Source organism: Pituophis catenifer, unplaced genomic scaffold (assembly GCF_029215685.1).
Source record: "Pituophis catenifer annectens isolate HBS135680 unplaced genomic scaffold, rPitCat1.0.hap2 SCAF_5, whole genome shotgun sequence".
In the NCBI taxonomy this organism is placed as follows: domain Eukaryota; kingdom Metazoa; phylum Chordata; class Lepidosauria; order Squamata; family Colubridae; genus Pituophis; species Pituophis catenifer.
The window spans coordinates 36,207,357-36,231,763 of record NW_027256885.1 but is presented as its reverse complement, the minus strand read 5'-3'; the positions used below and the strand labels follow the sequence as shown (position 1 = coordinate 36,231,763).

The window sequence follows — 24,407 nt, the reverse complement described above, 5'->3', positions numbered from 1 at the left end:
TCCACACATTTTAAAGATGCCAACTTTGAAAAACACTGATCTGATGGGAGAGTAAACAAGAGGAAATCACAAGTCCTGATATGGAGTTGAATTTCACAAGTTGCTCAGTTGCCTGTTGCCTGTTGCAAACAACCCAAGGAAACTGAAAGGTTGACATAAATCTGCAAACCAGGTATTGCCTTATTACTCTGCTGGTGAAATTCTGATTCTGCCAGCTGTTAACTTCAGGTGCTCATTGCATCCTCACTCTAGCAGCCTCCATTGCCTCCTGCTTTCTTGGATCTGAAGGAGTGGCACAGATTCCAGCCAGTTGTTATCTCTAGCTGTGTTCTATTTAGGATAAATGTTCCAGGATGCTATTGGCTGCAAATCCTGATCGTGAAGAGGAACCAAATTCTTATCAGAGGCAGATATGATGGTGGAAGCAGACATTTCTGAAGTACACAAGGTCAAAATATCTGAATTGTGCTTATGCATCTGTAGAAGTCAGTGGAGATACCAGGTTGCTGAAGTGATAAATAGTTGTCTTAGTCTATGTGCATTGTTAAAGGCAGCTCTACACTACCACATCAGTGAGATAACAAAGATATGGATGATGTCTATGAAGTCTGCACAAGAAAAAGAAAAGTTGCATCTTTTAAAGTCAGCAGCTGTAAATTGATTCAGCTCTCTGGTAAAACTTATAAAAGGCTGTCCTTGCTAACTTTGTCCAGAGTAATGTACATACGTTCCTGTATGCAGTCTTGGCACTACAGAACTAAGGATTGTGTGTGTGGATCCTGTGTTACATAGGCTTTCTACCTTTGAAGCTTCAAGGATTAAACATGGAGTCTAAGAGGACAAATGAAATGAATATCCTAATTGTCTGTCTGTTTCTCAACAGTGGGGATGAAAATCCCCACTATAAATCAAATAAAATGAAAATGAAAATATAGAAGAAGTGGAGCTGGTAGCTGAAGTGCAGCTGGGGGATGTTGGTGCTCTTTCAGGCATCTCCAGAAGAAACCTGTCCTGGAGGATGCAGAAGGCTGGTGTGTGAGTGTGCCTGTATGCATATGCAAATAAGGAGGAAGAGGGTAGAAATATAGTTAGTCCTTGACTTATGACCAGTCGCTTAGTAACCATTTGAAGTTACAATGGACCTCCCTGGGGCTACTTACGACCCAGTTCTGAAGTTCCAGTGGCCACACAAACACCTAGTCATATTACATTTTGGGTGCTTAGCAATTGGCTCACATTTATGGCTGTTTGCAGCATCCCGCAGTCATGTGCCCATGTTTTATGACATTTTTTGCCGAAACCTGGCATTTCTGGGTTTTGGCAAAACTGGCCCATAGCGAACCACTGGTTTGCTTTTTGACCTTAGTGTTCACTTTATGACCATGGCAGTCACTTTACGACTACAGCAGTTGCTTAAGGACTGCCTTATCAGTGGCCGCCTAGAACAGCTGATCAGTGGTATTCCGGGAGGCTGATCCAACCACCAATCAGCTGCCCAGCAGTGAAGGCTCCAGCATTCCGCAGTGGTGAGTGGTGGCGGTGAGAGGAGGTAGTGGCAAACGCCGCTGCTGCACCAACCCCCCTCCCCCCGCCACAATATTTGCTCCATAAGACGCAAAGACATTTCTACCCACTTTTAGGCAGGGGGGAGAGTGCGTCTTATAGACCGAAAAATACGGTAAACGGGGTGGTTACATGGGTGACCTGCTTTACCACCATCATGACTTATGACTGATGGGTAGACTCCATTACAGTCGTAAGTCAAGGACTACTTGTATGAACCAAAAATCCTCTTCTAGTGGACCCCAGAGAGGGATTCTGGCAGAGATCCTTCAAGCCTTGTGTTCCTACTCCCCATTTTGTTGATCTGGAGCCAACAGTTTTATATTATGGCCAAGGAAATTGGGCTGGCAAGCCTAGCAACGAGATACAATATGTGTTACTTTTTAGTGGGGTAAATGTGTATATTTTTCCTTTCCCCAATTCATTATTGTGTATGTTTTGATGTAAGAAGCTGAATTTTCATCAGCCCATTTTTTTTTCTTTTACATGGGAAATCCTCCAAAATACTCAAAAAGATGTCCTGCCTCTGGTCCCTCTACTTTCCCTGCCTGCCAGCCTAGAATTTGAAGCTTCTTCCACTGATGAGAGCCTCTGCAGTAACACCAAGTCCTGTAGCTAGTAAATCCAAGAACTAGTTTATCAGAAATGAGATTTGGGCTGTCATGTTCAGGAGCAGCTCATTTAGTGGACTGTTAGACCACAATAACGTTCACCAATGTGGTGCCCTTCAGCTATGTTAGACTTAACAGAGTAGTGTTTGAGAAACATGAGAATTTCTTTCTTTCAGAATGCAGATTTTTTTCAAATAATTTTGGTGCATTTCTGATAACTTCATTTGATTTTTACAGCTTGCTTTGGATCATCTTCCCCTTGCTGGAGAGGAAGCAGAGCCTGCCAAATTGGTCGCCCTTCTGTTTCAGAGCAATCCTATGCTCTAGACCCACATAGAACTCTGCCTTTAACACACAGGGCTACTTGGACTTCTGTTTTAGAAAGAAGCGAGATTTTGCAGTCCCCTAAAGCAGACAGGACTTCTTCACCTTGTTTGGCCATGACTTTGGGAATTGGCATGGGGTCTCCACTGGGGCGTAACAACATCCACAGAGTGCTGCTGGTCAAGAGTCTGAATTTCAGCAATGGTCACCACCTGGTAACTCCCTGGATAAGGCCAATTCCAGCACCTCTTCTTCATCCTCTTGCTCTTCATCCTCTTCTTCCACATCCCACCATCAGGCCCTGCCTGGTGAAGGTGGTGGCTCTTCAAATCCCTGCCCCTCCATGCAGTCCCAAGACTTAGATATTTATTATCCTTTCCACCCTACTGATGAAGATAACCTCAATGGTGGTTTAAGGCACCCTGTTATTAAGCTGGTTATTAAGACCAGCTGCCTGCAATTACTGCAGGTTCGAATCTCGCCAAGGCTCAAGGTTGACTCAGCCTTCCATCCTTTCTAAGGTAGGTAAATTGAGGACCCAGTTGTGGGGGCAATAAGCTGACTTTGTATAAAATATACAAAAGGATGAAGGCTATTGCTGAGCACATTGTAAGCCGCCCTGAGTCTCCGGAGAAGGGCAGCATATAAATCAAATTAAAAAAAAATGGTGATTTTGGCTTTGGGGATTCCCCTAACAAAGAAGCAGAGGGTGGGTGGCATGACCAGAAATATGACCCCTTTGACCCCACAGGCTCCAACCCCAGCTCCTCTGTTAGTACCCCTTCACCGGAGGATGACGATGAGGATGAAGACAATGACCGTGACCAGCATCCTCCTGATATGTCACATAGCATCAGCTGCATTTCAGAAACACTGGCTGGAATCTACAATGAAAATAGCTTGAGCCAAGATTTCCCTAGCTCAGATACAGGACAGGAAGATTCAGAACCAGAAGTAGAACCTAGCAGGGATTATGAGACTGAAGCAACATGGTTTGCTGACACCCCTGAGAGCAAAGGGCTTCCTGGTGCTGATTCCACCCTGCCTGAGGAGCTTCCCTCAGATCAGGCAGAATCTAAAGCTTCAGAACCATGCCGCCGGGTATTCATGGTGGACTTTGCTCTCAAAGGGCACTTGGATGCTAAAACCAAGACCCCACTGGAAGGAAAGGTGTCCTTAGAGGTAGTGACCATTGCTAAACTGAGGGGTGGAGAAAAAATGTCAAAAAGAGGTAGACATCCTTGGGTTGGGCTCCAGTCATCAGTGGAATGGGATGGAAGTGGTGGTGGTGGTGAATCAGAAATTGAAGAAGGTGAGATTGTCCAACCAGAGGATAAGCGGTATAGTCCCATTCGATTGTTCCAAAGTAGATGCCGACCAGTTCAGCAACAAACTCTCCGGGTGGTGGAAGGAGATGGCTTCCTATCATTGCATGCAAACTCGGATGAGGAAGGATCCTTACAGATTGACTTTAGTGAAAGCCAGCTAGATCCACGTTGGAAAGGTGTGGACTTGAGACGGAAGATCCTGACCCAGCGACAAGAACGCTACCAACATGCCATATCACCTCTGCCTCCACCACCACCTCCACCTGCTCCCAAGTGCCCTGCCTCCAAAGCTCACTCTGGTTCTAGCTCTGCTTCATGTAAAGAAGTCAAAAAGAGAATGTAAACGATCACAAGAACACAAGACATCAAAACCCAAGGAGACACATGGCTCTTCCTGGAACCCAAAGAAGAAATCAAAATCACGCTCAAAATGCAAAGATCATCAACATTCACACCAGAGGACCTCGATGCCCCACTCACTTCACCGAACCTCTCGCTCCTGGTCCCCTTCAATTAGCACCAGATTGTCTGCAGTTGGATCCTCACATACCTCAACTGAGCAACACAAAAGCAGGCAATCTAAGTCAAAGGAGAAATGCCATGGCCATCATTCTTGGTCACGCAGCAGCTCAGAGGGCCTATCTGGAGGACTGCCCTGGAGCCCAGGAGAAGTGCAAAAAAAAAGCTGAAGGAGGGATCTCCTAGTTCTGAGCAGCAAGAATTACCCAAGATAGAAAAAAAGGCCCAGCCTGACAGGGACAAAACAGGAAAAAAGATCAAAGCTGGAAGTCACAAAGAGAATAGTACGCTGGACTCAGGTCGGAAAGTAAAACTCCAGTCCAAGGTTGCTATATTGATCCGGGAAAGGGTGAGCAGTACCACATCAGTCAAGGAAATGGGTTCTATTGGTGTAAAGTTCAGCCGAGATTGTTGTGTATAAATGCCCACCGTTGTCCATCCCCAGGCATGATAAGGGTTAACACCTCATCCACCTAGATCCTCCCCTGACCCCTCCTTACCTCAGCTCTGCCTCCCAGGTACTTAAGACATGGTCCAGGCATCCAGAGGTCACTTCCAGCCCAATACCTGTAATAGAAACATTGATCAATAAAGAGAATTGATTCACTGCATCCTGTGTTTGGAGTTATTGGGTAAGATCCTAGAAACAAGTCACAGAGATAAGGAGACATAACATAAAAATAAAACAAATTATGACAGATAGGGGCTCAGAGTTCCTATCAAGGGACTTCTCCAATTGGACAAAGAAACACAGGATACTACACTTCTCCTCTTTGCCTTTTCGCCATTCCAGAATGGAGTATCAGAACGCAGGAATGGTATGTTACAAACAATGGTGAGGTCCGTGCTAGAAGACGCAGGGCTGGGGCAACGCTTCTGGGCAGAGGCACTCACATATTCAAATTACACACTGAACAGAATATGGTCAAGCGTAGTGAACAAAACTCCATATGAGGTCATGTATAACAGGAAGCCCCAAATAGCTCACCTACACATATTTGGGGTAACTGCAGATGTACATATACCCAGACAGTTAAGGAGAAAGGGGGACAAAGTGTCGAGGAGACTAAGATTCATGGGGTACGAATCCGGAACCAAGGGGTACAGATTCATTGACAAGGACAACAGATTTGTCGTGTCCAGATCAGCTGTATTCCACGAGAACACAAACTGGTCAAGAATACACCTCAACGAGGTACTGCCCGGACAAGGAGCTAATGACAATGCTAGAACTAACAACAAACCAGACACAACCGAAAGCGAGACACACGAGAAACAAAAACACAAACACAAAGGGGTAACCACCAAAGAATGGAAGGAGAACCACCCCATCATAAAGGTAAAAGTAGATGCGCTCACAGAGAGGGAAGCCCAACACATGCACGACTCAGAAACAATGCCCAGCAGACCCATAAGACAAAACAGAAACAAAATGCCAAAAAGTTTCGACGATTACATACTTTCAATACACACAGGCACCACAACACCCAACTCCTACGAGGACATTCTTAGGTTACCACGAGAGGAAAGGGCCAGATGGGAGGAGGCCATAGATAAGGAAATGAACAGCCTGAGAGAGTTAAACGTGTATACCCTATCCAGAGTACCAGAGAACAAAGTAGCCATCGGGACTAAATGGGTTTTTAAAATCAAAGAACTAGAGGACAATAAGAAACTGTACAAAGCTAGGCTAGTAGCACAAGGGTTCGCACAAAGGTACCCGGAGGACTACACAGATACGTACTCACCCACGGTCAGGGCAGAGAGTGTAAAAAGCGCCCTAGTAGTAGCCACAATCCTAGGACTAGAAGTCTACCAGTTCAACGTGCAGACAGCCTACCTCCACGCGAAGCTAGATAAAGAGATCTTTGTCAGGGCACCCCCGGGGAGAAACACACAAGGGGAGGACATGTGGTTATTGAACAAAAGTCTGTATGGTCTGAAACAGTCCGGTAAGAGGTGGTACGAGTGCCTAGCAAAGATCCTCAAGGACATGGGGTTCACAGCCACCTCTGCCGACCTATGCTTTTTCACCAAGAGGGAGGGCACATCCATAGAGTACGTACTCATCTACGTGGATGACATTTTGTACTGTGGTCAGCATAAACAAAATTGTGACAAGTTTGCCAATCAGTTGGGGAAACATTTTGCCCTAAAGACTCTGGGAAAGGTGAACAAATACCTGGGTGTCCAGATTGACAGAACCCAGAAGGGATTCAAGATCTCCCAAAGGGAGAAAATATTGGACCTGTTAATTAAATGCAACATGAAGGAAGCCAAGCCATGTGATATGCCCATACACATTGACTTCCTGAAACACATGAACGAGGAAAGTGAGACTTTCAAGGACAATACCCTCTATAGGTCTGTTGTTGGGTCACTACTGTATATAGCTAATTGGACTAGGCCAGACATCCTCCTGGCAGTCAACCTGCTATCCAGACATGTCAGCGATCCAAGGATGTACCACTGGGAGGGTGTGAAACGTGTGCTCAGGTATCTAAAACACAGCATGGACGCATACCTGAACCTAGAGCCAGAGATGTCCAAAGAACCCATCCTAACCTCCTATGCCGACGCTGACTGGGCAGGCGACACAAAAAGTAGGAAGAGCACATCTGGCTACGTGTTTCTCATCAACGGCTGCCCAGTACATTGGTACACCGGGAAACAAAACCTGGTAGCCACCTCCACAGCCGAGGCAGAATACATCTGTCTCTCCAAAGCAGCTAACAACCTGACATGGTTTGTCGACCTGCTTACCAGCATCTGGACCGAACCGGCCTACCCGATAGTAATACACGAGGACAATAAGGCAGCCATAGACATATCCATGGCAGAAGCTGTAGGCCAAAGGTCCAGACACATAGACATTAAGCACAAGCATGTCAGAGAATTAACGAACATTGGTTTCATTAAGGCTGTACATTGTGAGACCGCCGAGCAAGCCGCTGACATCCTGACCAAACCTCTACCAAGTAAACAGCATGCTTACCTTACATCTAAATTAGGGGTACAGGTGCGAAACACACAAGCAGGCCCAACTGTTGGGCATTTAGAGGGGGATTTGTTGTGTATAAATGCCCACCGTTGTCCATCCCCAGGCATGATAAGGGTTAACACCTCATCCACCTAGATCCTCCCCTGACCCCTCCTTACCTCAGCTCCGCCTCCCAGGTACTTAAGACATGGCCCAGGCATCCAGAGGTCACTTCCAGCCCAATACCTGTAATAGAAACATTGATCAATAAAGAGAATTGATTCACTGCATCCTGTGTTTGGAGTTATTGGGTAAGATCCTAGAAACAAGTCACAGAGATAAGGAGAGCCGTTCACCCTTCCTCAAGTCTGAAGAGAAGGTGTTGATGGTTGGGGCACCAGCAGCAGGCCAAGATGAAATGACTGATGTTAAAAAACCAGGCTTCAAGCCCAAGAAAGTCAAAGGACTGAAAGCCAGAATGGGTGTGAAGAAACTGAAGGGCATCAAGCTAAAGAGTGCCTCAACGCCCAAGAAAAAGAAGAAACTCAAAGTGAAGACTGGGTTAAAGAAATCCAAAGCTGATAGCTGCAGTCAGGGTACAGTCGGCCCTTTGAGGGTTAAGGAGGAGCCCTCATGGTCTGGTTCAGAGAAATCAGGCACAGCCAAGCCACCAAGTCCTCAGCCTTTTGGCCCAGGCCAGAAACTCACCCCTGATTCCCAGACAGTGGACAGCAGCTGCAAGACACCTGATGTCTCCTTCCTTTCTGAGGAACTCCCTATTGAGCAACCCAGGGTACCAACTGATGAGCCAGAAGTGGACAGTTTGTCTGAGCCCAAAGAGGACCAGCCACTGCAGCAGTCACCCCATCCTCCCCATAGTTTGCTCCAACCCCCTGCTCCCATGTCATGGAATCTGCAGTGGGGATTAGAGTGCACTAGTGGTGTATTGGCATGTAGGTATCATAGTGGTGGCCAGTGTGTGTTGGGGGGAGAGTCTGTCATGAGTGGAGGTTTGGCGGGAGGACCCAGTTTATTGGTAGATATAGTTACAGTGTGGCTCTGCAAATCTTAGACCAAATAAGATGTTCTAAAAATCAACATTCCTTCTTTTTTAAAAGGAGTTTTATATTGTGGGTTTGTTCAGATTTCTACTTGGAGATTGAGCAGGCTGATTGATCAAGTTCAGTTGAGGCTTGGGTAGCTCAAATATTTGTTGCTCCATCATCATCTCCTGATTCTGGCCAAGTGTTTTTTGTTCTCTGGAAAATTCCTGAAATAAAAGCTTAGGAATCTGCACTGGGAACCCAGTCAACAACATGAGTTGCCAAAACAAGTAGTAGGAGGAGAAAGTTGCTAAGTGCTTCTTATTTCCTCTTACCAGAAGTGTGTGGTGTGATGTGCATGCTCTGCCTGCTTCAGAGTATCTTTTTGGCTTTGAATCCAAAGCACTGTACATCCTTAGTTTTTAATCTTTTCCAGTTACAAATCTTTCAGTGTTGCTTTCCAAGCTGAAGATAGGGCAAGTCTAAGCATAGAGTCTGAGATGATGTGGTTGTGGCAATGTCATGGGTGTGACTTGTATTGCAAAATATAGTCTGAGATGGGACATTAGGCACTTCATTATCTACCTGTTTCCCACTTCCATGCTTTGGAACTTTTGTCTAAGACTCTTGTTTTTTTACTTAGTGACTGCTCTCCTCTCCAAGATGGAAGAGGCCAGTCTTGCAAGCCGGGCAAAAGCCCAAGAACTCATTCAAGCAACCAGTCAGGTAATAAATTCTGAGAACTTGGATGATTATGAATTTTGAGTAGCTTGGTTGCAAAACATGTTCACAGCAGCTAGCATTTTTTGGCTGTCTTGGATTCATCAAAAGATTAGGCTCCAGTGGGTCTCCTTGAAATTTTGATGATGGTTCTAGAATATAGGCACAATTTTGTTGTTAGGTGTTTTGTGCCAGCCATGGCAGTCTCTTCAAAGGCCACCAGATGGGGTCAAAGAGGCACCTTTGATCCACTGGTGGGTCAAGGGGCTCCAGTCCCTGCAGCCCCATTGGGGAAAGTTAATGGCCCTCCGGCCCCCTCACACACCTTGTAAGGGAGGGGCCAGGGGCCCCTATAAGAACCCCTGCACAGGGGCTGCTCCCTGCCTTTTGCTTTTCCCTTTTTTCCCTGCTCTTGTTCTACTCTCCTATGGGACTGAGCCATGGGCTCAATCCAGGCATGGATGCCTCCATGCCTGGGAACTTATTTTACTCTACTTTTACTTCTAAACAAAGACTTAATTTGATTGCATCCTTGTGTGCTGACCTTTTCTTGGAAGCGCCCTCAACGAACCATCGTTCTTCGTGAGATCCCTCACATTTGTTCTAATATTAATATGGTTGCTGATGGTGGGAGGTTTCATCAGAAATTGCTGTGCTGATAACCTTGACAAAACATGGGTGCAAGATTCCCAAGGATGTGTGAGTTTATCTTGACATAGACAAGGCTAGCACATATGGGGGGGGGGGCAGCTTCAAAGCCCAGAACACTGTGTACTCCATTTCCATGCGCAAGCAAGACCTACTGTTTGACACCAAAGTTGGCATCTTGAGAATTGTGGCACATCTGGTTACTTTATTTTACATTTAATGCTTTTTTTTCTGGTTCTCATGGTTGCAGTTTAGTTGCAAGTTTAGAAACCTGTGGGTGTTTTTTTCTCTTAAAGCTCACACAAAGTAGGCCTTGGCATTGATCCACCACTGAGACATCAGAGCTGTTTTTATCCTGGAGTAACAGTTTCCCCCACCTAAACTGACCACATAATAGACCTCCATAATTTCATGTGTTTTCTGAAACCTAAAAAAGCTTTTATGTGATTTGAAAAATCTTCTTTTTGAAACCAACATGCATGCAAACAATTAGATCAATAAGCTGTTTTAAAACCTAAAAAACACTATTGAAGTAGCCTTTCACAGCTTGGTGGCTTGTAGATGTGTTGAATCCCAACTTCCATCATTAGAGTTGTAGTCGAGTCTGTTTGCAGGATACCAGCTGGACAAGGTTATTGCCAGATACTTTTTTACTTTGAAATAAAAGAGAGCACTTCCTTTCCAGATAAACATGTGAGGTGCTGTGGTAAATTGTGTCCAGTTGCAGAATTCCTTGCAGTTATGTGGCATTCTGGAGCCATCTCACAGTTAAATCCTCCTTAACAGAAGTGACAAAATAACCATTTCTTTCTCTCTCTTCTGAAATAAGAATTACGATTTTAACAGATATAGTTTGATGGGCACAGGGAGAGTTTCCAAAACAAAGGGCTCCATGTAAAGAGAGTTACATTTATTAAGCAATCCTAAAAGAAGACACAGCCTCCAGCATCCTTTCACCATTGGCCATACTAGCATGAGCTGCTGGGAATTGCACTCCAGCAATATTTGGAGGACTGCTGGTTCTCCCCAGCTATAACATTAAAACGAATGTCAACCTTGCTTAGTAATTCTACACTATCCAGTGGGATCTTCTTGGGCTCCCAGAGAAGGGAATTCACAGTTCGTCATGACTTTTATGTATACAGGCAAGTAGACCTTATTTATCTGCTATTTACAATTTTGAAGTAATGAACATTGTAGTATTCTGCTCTGGAGTATGAAAAATGGAAATTATGGAATATGTCACAGTAGCCTAGTAGCAGGCCAAGGATTTTGTCTTCTTTGCAAGCCAAGCCAAGCCATCTTAACCATGTTTTCTTTACTCTCTTATTCCAGATCTTGACTAACACCAAGCCCTCAGCTTCCTTACCTGTCTCACATCTGGCTGTCCCATCTGTCTCCTACCTTTTGCAAGGATCAATGCCTCTAGGAAGCAGCGGTTCAACTCCTACCACCCCTACAGGGGTGTTGCCAGGGTCATTGAACCAGGCCTCAACAGGCCCTCCCTCTGCTGGCATTTTTGTTTCTTCCTCTGGCACTGATTTGGGCAGTACCAGTTCTGAAGGGCATGGAGACAGTGATAAGGTAAAAGTCTTTGGAGTGCCACACAGATCTTTTCACGCTTATTGTGCAAATCAGTTAAGTACTCTGATCCCTCTCCTTGGCTAGGCTGGGAAAAAATGGGCAGCTGGGCAGTGACTGCTCTGTTGCTATAATTTGCTCCAGCAGAGGTTTACAATGTGAGGCTTCAGAGCAACAAGTCACTCCCCTTCCCTCATAGGCCTTGTTTGCAGCTTCCAGAATCCTTCTGAAAAGGATTTTCAAGGTGATAAAAGGGGGAAAGGATTAAATACATGGATATTCATTATATCTTCTCCCTCACTGGCCAGTGAGTGGGACCAGCTGAAGTGGGAGGACATCGCATATGTGGTGGGGGGAGTGCAGAGGTGGAAGCCCAGCTAGTGCTGAGAGCTTCAGCTATAGCACTTTGTGAGCTCCCTCCCTCACCTACCCACACCAGGATGTCTGAGGAAGTGCACGAGAGTGACTGGAAGGGAATGGCAGAGTCCTTGGCTCTAGAAAGAGGGAGGTTGGGGTGGCGTAATTGCCTTGGGGGACATGTGGCAGGACAATGCATTAGAGTGGTGATGGGCATGGAATGCTATGGGAACCAGAGGGCAGGCCGTTACAAGGGAAGATGCCCCCAATGTGTAGTATCAGTGATGTGTTCTGGCCCCCTGAGCTCATTCCCAGTTCCTGGACAGCATTCCCTCAGAGGCCCTGAGGTAATGCTGCTGGTGAATGCCATGTTGGTCAATAATAAGGCTCCCCTTATTCATGGTCTTATTGAGGATGAGCAAGCAGACCTGGCCTGAATCACTGAGACCTGGCTGCCTCTGGAAGGGGGGGTTCCCCTCTCAGAGATGTGCCCAGCTGAGTTTAGGGTTTGGCACCAGCTGAGACCCCAAGGTAGGAGAGGTGGGGTGGCAGTGGGTCATCAGAATGTCTCTTGGCCTTCAGGGGGCTTGCTCTCCAAGTCTCTGGTTGTGAGACCCTGTTTCTGAAGCTGGGCTCACAGGATCAGTTGGGATTGTTGCTAGTATACTAGCCTCCCTACTGTGTGGCAGCCTCCCTGCCTGAGCTACTGGAGGCCATTTCATCTGGCCATAGAGTTCCCCACACTTATGGTTCTGGGGGACTTCAACCTGCCATCCAAGGGTCTGGTCTTGGAAGCAGCCCAGGAATTCATGACTACCATCGTGGCCTATCCCAGATCATCTTGGGCTCAACTTGGGACAGTGGTCACACACCAGATATGATTTTCTTCTTGGAGCAATGTCAACATGATCTGGTGAGGGATCTAACATTCCCCTGTCATGGTCAGATCATGCCCTGGTGTCCGTGAGATTCTCTTATGCTGCCCCCCTCCACAGGACAGCTGGGCCCATTAGAATGGTCTGCCCCAGTGGTGGGTTGCTCCCAGTTCGCAAGAACCGGTAGTAAAAATTTGTAGTAGTTTGGAGAACTGGTAATAACATTGGCTGGCCACGCCCCCGAACCGGTCCCCAGCCCAGTCGCCGCTCGCTTACCCTGCCCACCTCATCAGATGCTTTTTTTTTTTACTTTTAAAAACATTTTTTCTACAACCTCTTCGGCCGAAAAAATCCTTTTAAAAGTAAAAAAAAAAAGCCTCTGATGATCGCGCAGCTCAGCTGGGATCGTCAGAGGCTTTTAAAAGCATTTTTTTCTGCAACCTCTTAAGGTTGTAGAAAAAATGCTTTTAAATGTAAAAAAAAAAGTTGGCCATGCTCACCCAGTCACATTACCCCACCCACCAACCCACGCCCACAAAATAAGCCACACCCACAGAACAGGTAGTAAAAATTTTTAGAACCCACCCCGGTCTGCCCCCAGCAACTGATGGACCTGATTGGGTTCCAGAGGGAACTGGGGGACATCCCAGAAATTTTGTTGCACAGCCCTGCTGAAGCCTTGGTAACGTCCTGGAGTCAAAGGGTAGCCAGGGCTCTGGACAGGATTGCACCTATGTGGCCTCTCTTGACCCATCACTTCTGAGTCTCCCCATGGTTCATGGACGAGTTATGGGTCCTGAAAAGGGTTAAGAGACTCCTAGAGTGCCACTGGAGGAAAATGAAGGATGACTCTTACCGGACACAACTTAGAGCCACTATTAAGGCCTATCTCATGGTGGTAAGAGTGGCAAAACAGCATTATTTCTTTGCTCTTATTGTGTCTGCAGAGTGTCTTACATCCTTGTCACTCCTGGTTGGTGAAAACCTCCAGGACAGTGACTTCACTGGTGGGTTCAAGCAACGATAAATGCCTTACTGCAGGAGGGGACGTTCCTGGGGCCTTTTAAAGAGGCCTTGGTTTGCCTCCTAATTTAAAAAACCATCACTTTTTTAAGTGATATGGTTATGGGACAGATACAGCATTGGTCACACTTGTTGATGATCTCTGGCAAGAGCGAGATAGGGGTAGTGCAACCATCCTTGTTCTCCTTGAGCTCTCAACAGCCTTTGATACCATCAACCATGGTATACTTTTGGGCCAGCTACAGTGTTTGGGTCTGGGCAGCACAATTTTGTGCTGGTTTGTCTCCTTTCTTCAAGGCCCATCTCAATTGGTGTTGACAGGGGGTGAGGTACAGCCCATGGCTGCTGCTTTCTGGTGTGCTGCAGGGCTTGGTATTCTCTCTGCTCCTTTTTAAAATCTACATGAAGCTGGTGGGTGAGATCATTCACCAGGGGTTGGTGATCCAAATGATGTTGCTGCCCTCTCATGGTGCCTGGAGTCTGTGGGGGCCTGGATGGGGAACAACAGGCTTCAGCTGAACCCTGGCAAGGCCGAGTGGTTTTGAGTGCATGCGGCTTCAACATCCAGGACTTTTAACTAACTTAGTTCTGGATGGGGTTGCACTACCCCATACGGACCCGGTCACCAACTTGGGGGTTCTCCTGGACTCGCAACTCTTGCTAAAAGAGCAGGTGGCATTCAGGGCACAAAGTAGCAGCCATGGGCTGGACCTTTGCACAACTTTGTGTTGTGCACCAGTTGTGGCCTTTCCTGAATCGAGAGTCCCTGTGCTCAGTCATTCAAGCCCTATTCATCTCACATCTGGACTATTGCAATGTGCTCTACATGGGGCTACCCTTGAAGAGCATTTGGAAGCTTCAACTGGTGCAGAGTGCAGTGGCGCAGGCAGCTCTTGGGGGCCCCTAGGGTGGCCCATGTCATACCACTGCTCCACAAGCTGCATTGGCTGCCAGTTTGCTTCCAGGTGCAATTCAAGTTGCTGGTTATTACCTTTAAAGCAGTGGTGAAATCCAAATTTTTTTACTACTGGTTCTGTGGGTGTGGCTTGGTGGGCGTGGCAGGGGAAGGATACTACAAAATCTCCATTCCCACCCCACTCCAGGGGAAGGATACTGCAAAATCCCCATTCCCTCCCCACTCCTGGGGGAAGGATATTGCAAAATCTCCATTCCCACCCCACTGGCCTGTTATGGAATGATGAGACCAAACAACATTCCTGGGTCAGCCAGAGACAGTTTTTATTGCGCAAGGTTCAGAGCCAGATTTGTACCTGAAACTTTGAACAAGGAAAGAGCTCTGATACCTCTGTTTTTATACATTTCTAAGACAAAGGATTCGGTGAGATCATGCATTTTCCATATATGGTTAACATGAGATCATGCATTTTCCATATATGGTTAACATACACTTGTTATATGATAATTGACACATTTCCTAATTACTAAACCATTAGTAAACCATTATTTTTAGTTTATAAGATTATCTTAGCTACACAACTTTTCCTTAAGTGCTTGTAGTTGCTAATGGGAGATTTACTGCTGTCCTTAGGTAAATTTATTGGATTAAGTAACTTTTTGTAACATATATGTCCTTGTCTTTGACAGTGGGGCCCCTCAAATGTTTTCCATATGGCTGTCCTTCCGTGACATCTAGGTCTCATCAGAAGATATATTACCACTTAATGGGGTTTAGCTGATTTTTAATATAATCTCCAAGCAAGCACTTTTCTATCTTATAATAATGTGAATAGAGAGGGTCTCTTAGAGTTCATGTAGCTAAGCAGTTTTTCTCTTATAATAATGTGAATAGAGAGGGTCTCCTAGAGTTCATGTAGCTGACTCTATATGATTCCTTCTTTTATTCACATTATTCCCCCCTTTGAAAGTTTTTCCATGCAGAAACTTTCACCATTCCTTACATGTTCAACTTTTTAGTAAATATCATTCCATTCCTTTAGATAAACAAAGCTAACATATAATATCTAACAAAACATGACTAATCTAGGCGAGAGATAGGTATTTCTTGATCTTCACTCTCTTAATCTTTGGAGGTACTCCCTCCATTCTTTCCCAGACTCCATTTTTACATGTGTCTGTTTCAGAGTCTTTATCTTCAAGAAAGCGCTCTGTCAAAACTAACTCCTTCGCAGTCTGTATCGCTTTCACTGCTCTGATAGATAGCTGTTTTAGCACAGGGAATAAAAGTTAGGCCTGCCACAGCCCATATCAACAAGAATAACATTTGTTTAATCCAGCCGGATCCAGGCAACCAAGAAAACCACATGTCCGTTGTTTGTAACCACTGACCTATCTTGGATGCCCTATCCTGCAATTCCTTGGCAACTTCTCTGACCACACCTGATTTATATAGAAACAACAGTCTTCTCCCAGAAATACACACATACCTCCTCTCTCTGTGGTTAGGAGGTCTAAGGCACGTCAATTTTGTAGGACCACTGCTGCCAATGAATCTATCTGGTCTTGGACTTCTACCAGGGTTCCAGCAATTTGGTTCAGGCTTTCTTGGAGCTCCTCTGATAATTGCTGAAACTGTATTACTGAGTGTGTCACTCCACCTATACCTGTTCCAACTGGAGTTCCTATCCCCATGATTACTAATAGTGGGACTAGGGTTGGTACCCGTTTCTGAACATGCCCCATGAGAGGAACAGGGATGGTATGTTCTCCACTGACAACACCTATTTTAGGAAAAAGGTGTACTAGTGTGCATGTTCCGGTCCAATTTGTTGGCAAACATAAATACGCATCCTTCCCGCATAAGAAGAAAACTCCTTTTTCCCTTACACATACGCCTATGTTCATGGAGAAAGCATGGGTCCGATGGTTCTTTTCATTAGTCCAGACCCCCAAAGTCCCCGCCACAAACATTCCAGCCAGCGGCTGTAATGGGACTTCTAGTGAAGGGTCCTTTTGCTTATCTCTGAGGATTGGACCTTCAAAAAGATACTGGGAGGTAGTATTCCCAGGGGGAAAGAAGACACATAAACCTGTGCTGGACCTAATGGAGAGCCAGATAGGGAAGTGAGGGGGCTGGAATAGACTGGGGCACCTTTCCTTGGATACATTCCAGGACCCCTTCCATCCTCCCCATCTTGTGATGATGGCAGTTGGTGGTAATGAGAAAGTGAATGAGTGGTGTGCAGAAGGAAAAAGATCTTTGGTTAGTTTTACATCCCTAATGTTCATTCTAGGACCAAGGTACACTTCTGATGGACATTGTTCTTTTGTCAGGGATCCTACAGGCCTACCAGGTTTCTGATGTCTCTTTATACACAGAGAGGGTGACCCTTTGATTTCCACACCTGTGGCTATTGCGCTGGCAATAGGGAGGCGGCTTTTTCCCAGCCGTTGGAATGCCTTATAAAAATCTCCTTGCAACTTTGATGTTGCTGCTTTGTGTCTAATATCCTTTTTAAGGACTAGGGTAGCTTTTGTCCTTTCCCAGAGATCTTGCTCAACTGGGACAGCATGATAAGATGAAGGACTAGCAGATAAACACAACCAGCAGTTTTGACCTAGGGTAGGGTCATACTGATTAACAAGGTTTTGACCCAATTCCAGTATCCTTGATATGTAATCTCCTCTTTTCAATTGTTGTAGGGGTCCGTTCTCTCCTTGTTCTTGTATTCCCCCCTTTACCGGGATTGTCAAACTCTTAACCTTAGGTCTAGGGGTTGGTTTAGGACTAAGGTACCCACTCCACCTTCTGATGCCACGTTGTTGGCGGGAGTAGACTTGACCCAAAGTGTCCCCATTCAGTGTCCTGATGCTGCTAGGTCCCCTGGGATTCTTGACATCTTCAAATCCTTCCGCAGGGACAAGGGGGATTTCTTGGACACTGACGCAACATTGGGAACTACTGTTCAAGATAGTATCACTCACTAGACTTTTTAGCTAATAGTACCCAAAGCCATAAATAAATCATAATGACCTAATTCCTACACCCACAAGGCCTTAAGAGTGCAAGACCCGTAGTTTACAAATTCACCATGTCAGGAAGAGGGTTAGGGGTATGCATAACTTGGGGTAGGGCAATATCAATCGTAGTCCTAGGTTTCCCACAGAACCGGTCCTTATATATATAAAACAATACCAACAGTAGGGCTAAAATAGCTATTGCCCAGAGTCCCCACACCCAATCTTCCTCAAGCATGAGTGTCTTTAAGTAGTGCTCACTGGAATCTATCACAGTTAATGGATTTTACATTACAAATTACAGTCATGGAATGTTGTCTTCCTCCGTTCCAAGCTTTGGCCATGCGCGGGGAACCAGCTTCCGGGGTGGTTCAGCAAGGCTGATCATCACCACCGTGCGTTGAGAGTCCGTTGCCGGTAGGACTCAGCAGGGTGTATTCTTCTTGAACTTCAGCACCAATGGCCTGTCACTTTTTGTTACCTGGTATGTGACCGGATCACTCTGGTCTGCGGGCTTCAGTCTCCTCCAGTGGATCCAGGATCTTCCTTCTAAGGCAGTGGTTCTCAACCTTCCTAATGCCGTGACCCTTTAATACAGTTCCTCATGTTGTGGTGACCCCCAACCAGGGGTGGGTTCTAATTTTTTTTACTACCAGTTCTGTGGGCATGGCTTACTTTGTGGGCATGGCTTGGAGGTCATGTGACTGGGTGGGCGTGGCTAGCTGGTCATGTGACCGGGTGGCCATGGCTATGTGTATAGGGACTACTCAGAGGGCTGAAAAAAGTCATTTCTGACAGGTCCTCGCACTTTTGACTGGTCCTCACACTTATGACCATCCTCACATTTATGCCCGTGCAGCATTCTTTTTTTTTTATTGAAAAAGTTTTTCAAATACAGATTTTTCCCCCTTTTTTCTCCCCCCCTCCTCCCTAACCCCCCCTCACCACCCGTCCCCCTGTGACTTCTACAAAGTAAGATCCAAATTCATAACAGATTATATAATATTTTACCATCCCCTTACTCCATCCCCCAAATACTGACCCTTTCTTTCTAATAATATTATTACATCCCCCTTTTACCATACATTTCAAAATAACATTCTACTATAACATTGTATAATAACTTCTGATTTAGCATGGTAATATTATTATAACTCCCAATTTAGCAATAATCTGCCCTTTTTCTCCTCCCCCATACATATATCTATATATTAATATAACATTTCAAAACAACCTTCCACTTTAAGACTATATAATAAATCCTAATTTAACATTTAATCTTTTGTGTATATTAATATAACATTTCGAAGCAGCCTTCCCCTATAAAACTATATAATAAATCCTAATTTGACATTTATTCAACTCTATCCATTTCCTCCACTCCAATATATCTCTTAGACATCCCTTTTCTTAAACTAAACAATCAATAAACTAGCCTGTCTCCACCCACTTTCCTACAAAATTACCATACATAACAATTCTTAATATCTTTATTCTTCTGCCCACCCTACTAAAAAAAAATTCCCTTATATAAATAAAATCAATGACTTTAAACTTATGGTTCATATAATGTCTTCTTTGATGTCTTTCCACTGGATTGTTAACTCCATCACCCATATTAGGGTAACATAACATCCTGATTGCAACAAAATGTTCAAAATCCTCAGTTATCATCTGCCCCCATCAGTAATGAATATCTTCATATATATAAAAAAAGAAAACTAACACCCGAGTGACATTGTAATTGTATTCCATATAATATCTGTAGTAGTGGCTTTCTTCAGGATTATTAATTCCCACCGTCATAATGGGGTAACAACCAGATCTTCTGCATGCCCCAGCATAGCTCTCTTGCCATATAGCTCAGCATAAACATAATACATTTATCAAAAAAAAAATCCAAAATAGATAATTCCAATCCAACAATTTAAGGCCCTTTTCACATCCCAAAATTATGGCATTGCAGAGGTCTGTCACTCTCCTCAGGATAGTATTAACCAATACTTTGCCTCAACTATCTTTTCATGTATTCAGTCATCTTTTAAATAACTGGCTTCACTGTTGCCTAATTTAGAAATTTTTATTTTTGTGAGATCTATTTCTTTTTTTCTTGAATTTTTGTGGGTTTGATCTCCATCCTAATTTCCTTTCTACGAGTTGTATATCAACTGGTCGATTTTCATTCTGATTTATGACTTGGTCTTGTTGGTTTTGCTTTTGTGGCTCATATTTCTTTTCTATAAGTTGTGTATCAACTAATTGATTTCCATGCTTGTCTGTGACTTGATGAGTCATCACGTTAGAGTCCGATGCCACGTCTCTCTTATTTATAGATGATCCAACTGAGGCATCTAAAGAATCCAAAGGCGATTCATCTACAGAGGCCTCTGTAGCTCGATATTTTTCCTTTATTTCCAACTCCTTCTGCTTATCTTGTGTTGTGCATAAAAATGTTGAGCTCATTTTCAAAAAATTTTGGTGAAATTCTTCCGCTTTTTCAACAGTATTTAATTGGTATCTTTCTCCTTGATATCTCAATATTATACCAACTGGAACATCCCATCTAAATAAAATATTTTGTTTTTTAAGCTCAGTCACCAGAAAACCAAATTTATTTCTTTCCAATAACATCTTAGGCGGTAATTCTTTATATATCCAAATCTTTCTTCCAAACAATTGCAAAGTAGAATTAAAAGATTTTTGCACAATATTATTTCTTATTTCTTTATCTGTAAAATAAATCACCACATCTCTAGGCAGTTGCCTTTGCTTTGCAATCCAGGAATTTATTCTATAGACTCTGTCAATCCTACAAAATACTTCCTCAGGATGAACCTTTAAGATCCCAGCCAGAATTTCAGAAGATATTTTCCTTAAGTCATCTCTATTGTTTTCCTGTATTCCTCTCAGTCTAATTGCATATTCTGTGAGATTATATTGCATCATTAAAACTTCTTTTTCAATCCGTTGTTTTATATTTTCAGCATTACAAGTCTCATGATCAGCTTCCATTTTAGGTTTTTCTTCTAAGCTATTGTCTTGAGTGTTTATCAAATCATTTTCAATTCTTTGTATTTTATTGTCCAAATTATCCTCAATTTCCTCCATTTTAGACTCTAATAAATTAATATTTGCATCCAACTTCATAGCAATTTCTGAAAAACCATTAGTCACTTTTACAATCTTTCGTTGCAAAGTATCAAACTTTAATTGCACCATTTCTTTAATTTCCTGCTTAAATTTTTCAAAGTTCTGGTTCATAATCTCATCCCTTCTTACAATCTCCTCCAAGAGAAATTCAATTATATTAAAATCAGTTTTCTGAGTCTGTAGGTTTAGAACTTGTTCATATAGTTTGTAAATGGGGGAATTCCCCCCCCGCTTGTTTGTCTGGCTTTGTTAGTCTAAACGCCATATTTCCACACAAACTTTAGAAAAGAAAAGAAAAACAAAGAGAAAAAAAAGAGCTTCTTTCCAAACAAGATCAATATCAAATCTCCAGGAAAGAGAAAACACAAAAGTGGAGCTTTTTCTTCAATTGTAGCCAGGAGTATTTATTCCGCTACTTTGTGGCTTAATAAGAAACGGAAGGACTTTCCCTTTTCAGCTTTTCAGCTTTCCCTGCTCAAGCTTCGGCAGTCGCCATTTTAAAAATTCTTTTTTGCTTTCTTCAATATCTTTTACAAAGTAAATAAAAATACTTGCGATTTAGGGTCACAGGTCCAGATCTCATCCTCTTTACTTAGTCTGTTAATTTTCTTTAAAAGGCTTGTTCTCGTCGCCTGGCTCTGCAAAAAGGCAGAGGTCTCCCAAAGCCCGGAGCAGCGGCGTGGGAAATAGGGAGCCTCATCTGCTTCGCCCCCAAGAGTAAAAAAAAACTCTCGGGGCTTCGCAGAGAGCTCTACCTGCCCTCACCTGCTCTGTCTCACATTTCCTTATGGAAATTGAGTTTTTCGAGCCGCCTTTCAGATGTAAAGGCGGCTCTTTACAGGCGATGGGGCTGGCAGTCCCGAGGGACCGTCTGGCAGCGACAGAGAGCAAACAGGAAGTCCCCGTGCAGCATTCTTAACAACCATGTCACTCATTTCACAACTGCTTCTTTTCACCATGGTGATAAGATAGGGCAAAAAACGTAAAATGTGAGGATAGTCGTAAATTCGAGATCTGGTCAAAAGTGCGAGGACCAGTCAAAAATAACTTTTTCAGCCCTCTGAGTAGTCCATATGCATAAAAGGACTACCCAGAGGGCTGAAAAAAGGGATTTCTGACAGGTTCTCGCACTTTTGACTGGTCTTCGCACTTATGACTGGTCATCATTTATGCCCATTGTAGCATTCTTAACAACTGTGTCACTCATTTCACAACTGCTTCTCTTCACCATGGTGACAAGATAGGGCAAAAACGTAAAATGTGAGGACAGTTGTAAGTTCGAGGACTGGTCAAAAGTGCGAGGACCAGTCAGAAATAACTTTTTCAGCCGTCTGAGTAGTCCATATGCATAAAAGGATACAGCAATAGAGAGGGATGAAGGAAGGGAAATTAGAGTAGGAGTGAGGGTAAGAGAGGGAGGAAGAGAGGAGGAGAAGGAGAAAGGAAGAGGAAGTAGGGAAGAGAAGAAGAGAAGAAGAGGGGGAGGAAGAGAAAGTAAGAAGGAAAGAAAAGAGAGAGGTGGTAGATTTGAGGAGAAAGATTGCTGTACAATAAAAAAGATGAAAGGGAAGAAAGCCAACCCCAAACAAATATAAAGATATTAAGATAAAGAATGAATTGTTAAACTTTAAAGAATAAAAGAGAACAAATATGAATAAATAACAATAATTAGAAACACGCATACAAACATACAATGTATTTTCTTTGAACAGAGTATTTGGCTGGTTCACAAATTTAAACAGTGTTTAGTCATTTCAATTAAATTTACAATTTCTATATTTCCTTTTTGCCATATTTATTCCTTATCTATTTTTTTAAAAAAACCAATATTACCCTTCATCCTCATCTCTAATCTTAATCAAATTCAATTTTTCCCTTCTGTTCTATATTATACCCCTTCCCATTGTCATCTATTTTTATATCCATCCTCACATTGGTTAATTATGTAATATTACAGTTGTTTAATATAAATTCAACATTTTAATATAAATCAATTAGTTATATAACTCTTTTTTGTATATTAATCAATATGAACATGAATATTCCAATTATTTCCATGCAATCCAATTTCTTACAAATCAATTAATTATATTTACCAATAATAATAAACCAAATAATTTCCCCCATATATTCCTCCAAACCACAACTTAACCATTTCTGCTTTCAACACAATATACAATTAATAGTATCTCAATTATTACAATTCCCTAGTTAAATAGAGCTTTTTTTCTTTTGTGTTTTAAAATCTTGAACTCTCCTCTTTTTCCCTAAATTTCCCATTGTTTGCACCTACCTTTTTTGGTGAGGAAAAAGAAAAGAAATCTGCCTGCCTAATTTTCCAATGTTGCAGCAACAGCAAAGCCAACAGCCTGCTTTACTTTCAGTTTTGTTTTTCAGCATAGCTAGGGGAAAAAAAATCTACTCCAGGACTCTTTGCAAGGAAGCAGCAGAGCCCTGAGCAAAACAGCTGAGAGCAAATCAGCTGAGAGTCGGGAGCCGATCTAATCAAGGGCTAATTAGCCTATGCTGAAGCTCCGCGGCCAATAAAATTACAAAAAAGCACCGAACCATTTGTTAAATTGCTGGCTCGCCCGCCCCTCGCCCACCACTATTTATTGGCAATAAATAGTGGTGCAGAGGGGCGGGGCAAGGGACGGGGCGGAACCGGCAGAATCCCACCACTGGCTATAGGGCGGCCCTTTGAAGCCCCGCGGCAAGAATTTAAACAGTTTTTTTCCCTCTAGCCATCAGCTGGGACTCAGGAGGCAGCAATAGATTGGGAGTGGGCGGGGTAAGCAAACGGCCGGTGATCCAACAGAGCAGAGAGTGAGGGTGAGTGAAGGCGTGGGGGGGGGGGGCAAGAGAGGGCTTTGGCGACCCCTGTGAAATGGCCGTTCGACCCCCAAAGGGGTCGCGACCCCCAGGTTGAGAACCGCTGTTCTAAGGTCTTAAAAGCACAATTACAAAACCAATACATCTGGGAGAGCGCGCAAAGGAATCTGATCAGTTGTAGTCCTCTTCAGTTGGGAAACAGCATAGGCAACCACTCAGTCCTAAGAAAGAAAAATACAAAAATAGTCCAGATGATGAAGAACGCTATTCCCACTGGTTACTGCCCACCAGTCCATTGGGTTCTTTGGATCGTCAACTTCAATGGATCTCCTTGGTGAGATTCCACCTTCCACTCCTGTGGGGCTGGCACGGGCCCTTTCACTTGGGGTTTAACTTCCTTCCAGCTCCAGATCAACATCCAATCATTGTGGTGGAATTTATGGACTGGAAACTCCAAAGGTGGTGTTTGGGCTAATAGTCCTTGTTTCCTAAGAACTTCAAAATATCTGGACAGTTTATACACATATTGTTTCAACACTTTTTCTTTGGTTTCCAGGGAATCAATCATATGCTTCCTGTAGTGAAAACTACTCCAAACAACAGTTCATATGATGATAATCTTTCTAGGTTGGGTCTAATAAAACTCTTGACACCACTGTTGCTGTAGCATTACTGCAGGGAAAAGCTTCAACCCACCCTGTGAGGTGGTCCACTATGACCAATAAATATTTTACTCTCCCCACTTTTGGTAATTCTGTAAAATCCACTTGAATACATTGAAATGGTCTTAAAGCTGGTGGTCTCCCATCCATATTTTGCCAAATGTATGCACTATCCCAAATGCATACTTGGAATCTGCCTATTTTTCCTTCCAAGATACATAGAGCCCCCCCCCCTTTTTTTTTTAAATTTGATTT

The 24,407-nt window shown here is 43.7% G+C and overlaps 1 protein-coding gene across 1 annotated transcript in view; it reads left to right on the top strand.

Moving 5' to 3' along the window:
• SCAF1 (SR-related CTD associated factor 1) overlaps positions 1–24,407 on the top strand; it is a gene marked incomplete at its 5' end in the record, with an annotated part of 51,261 nt that overhangs the window by 11,424 nt on the left and 15,430 nt on the right. Inside the window, 10 exon segments of the mRNA XM_070944741.1 lie at positions 918–1,031; positions 2,412–2,636; positions 2,639–2,900; positions 3,161–4,145; positions 4,147–4,458; positions 4,460–4,498; positions 4,500–4,755; positions 7,664–8,278; positions 9,012–9,094; positions 11,072–11,320. Of these exon segments, the coding sequence (XP_070800842.1) occupies positions 918–1,031; positions 2,412–2,636; positions 2,639–2,900; positions 3,161–4,145; positions 4,147–4,458; positions 4,460–4,498; positions 4,500–4,755; positions 7,664–8,278; positions 9,012–9,094; positions 11,072–11,320 (3,140 nt within the window).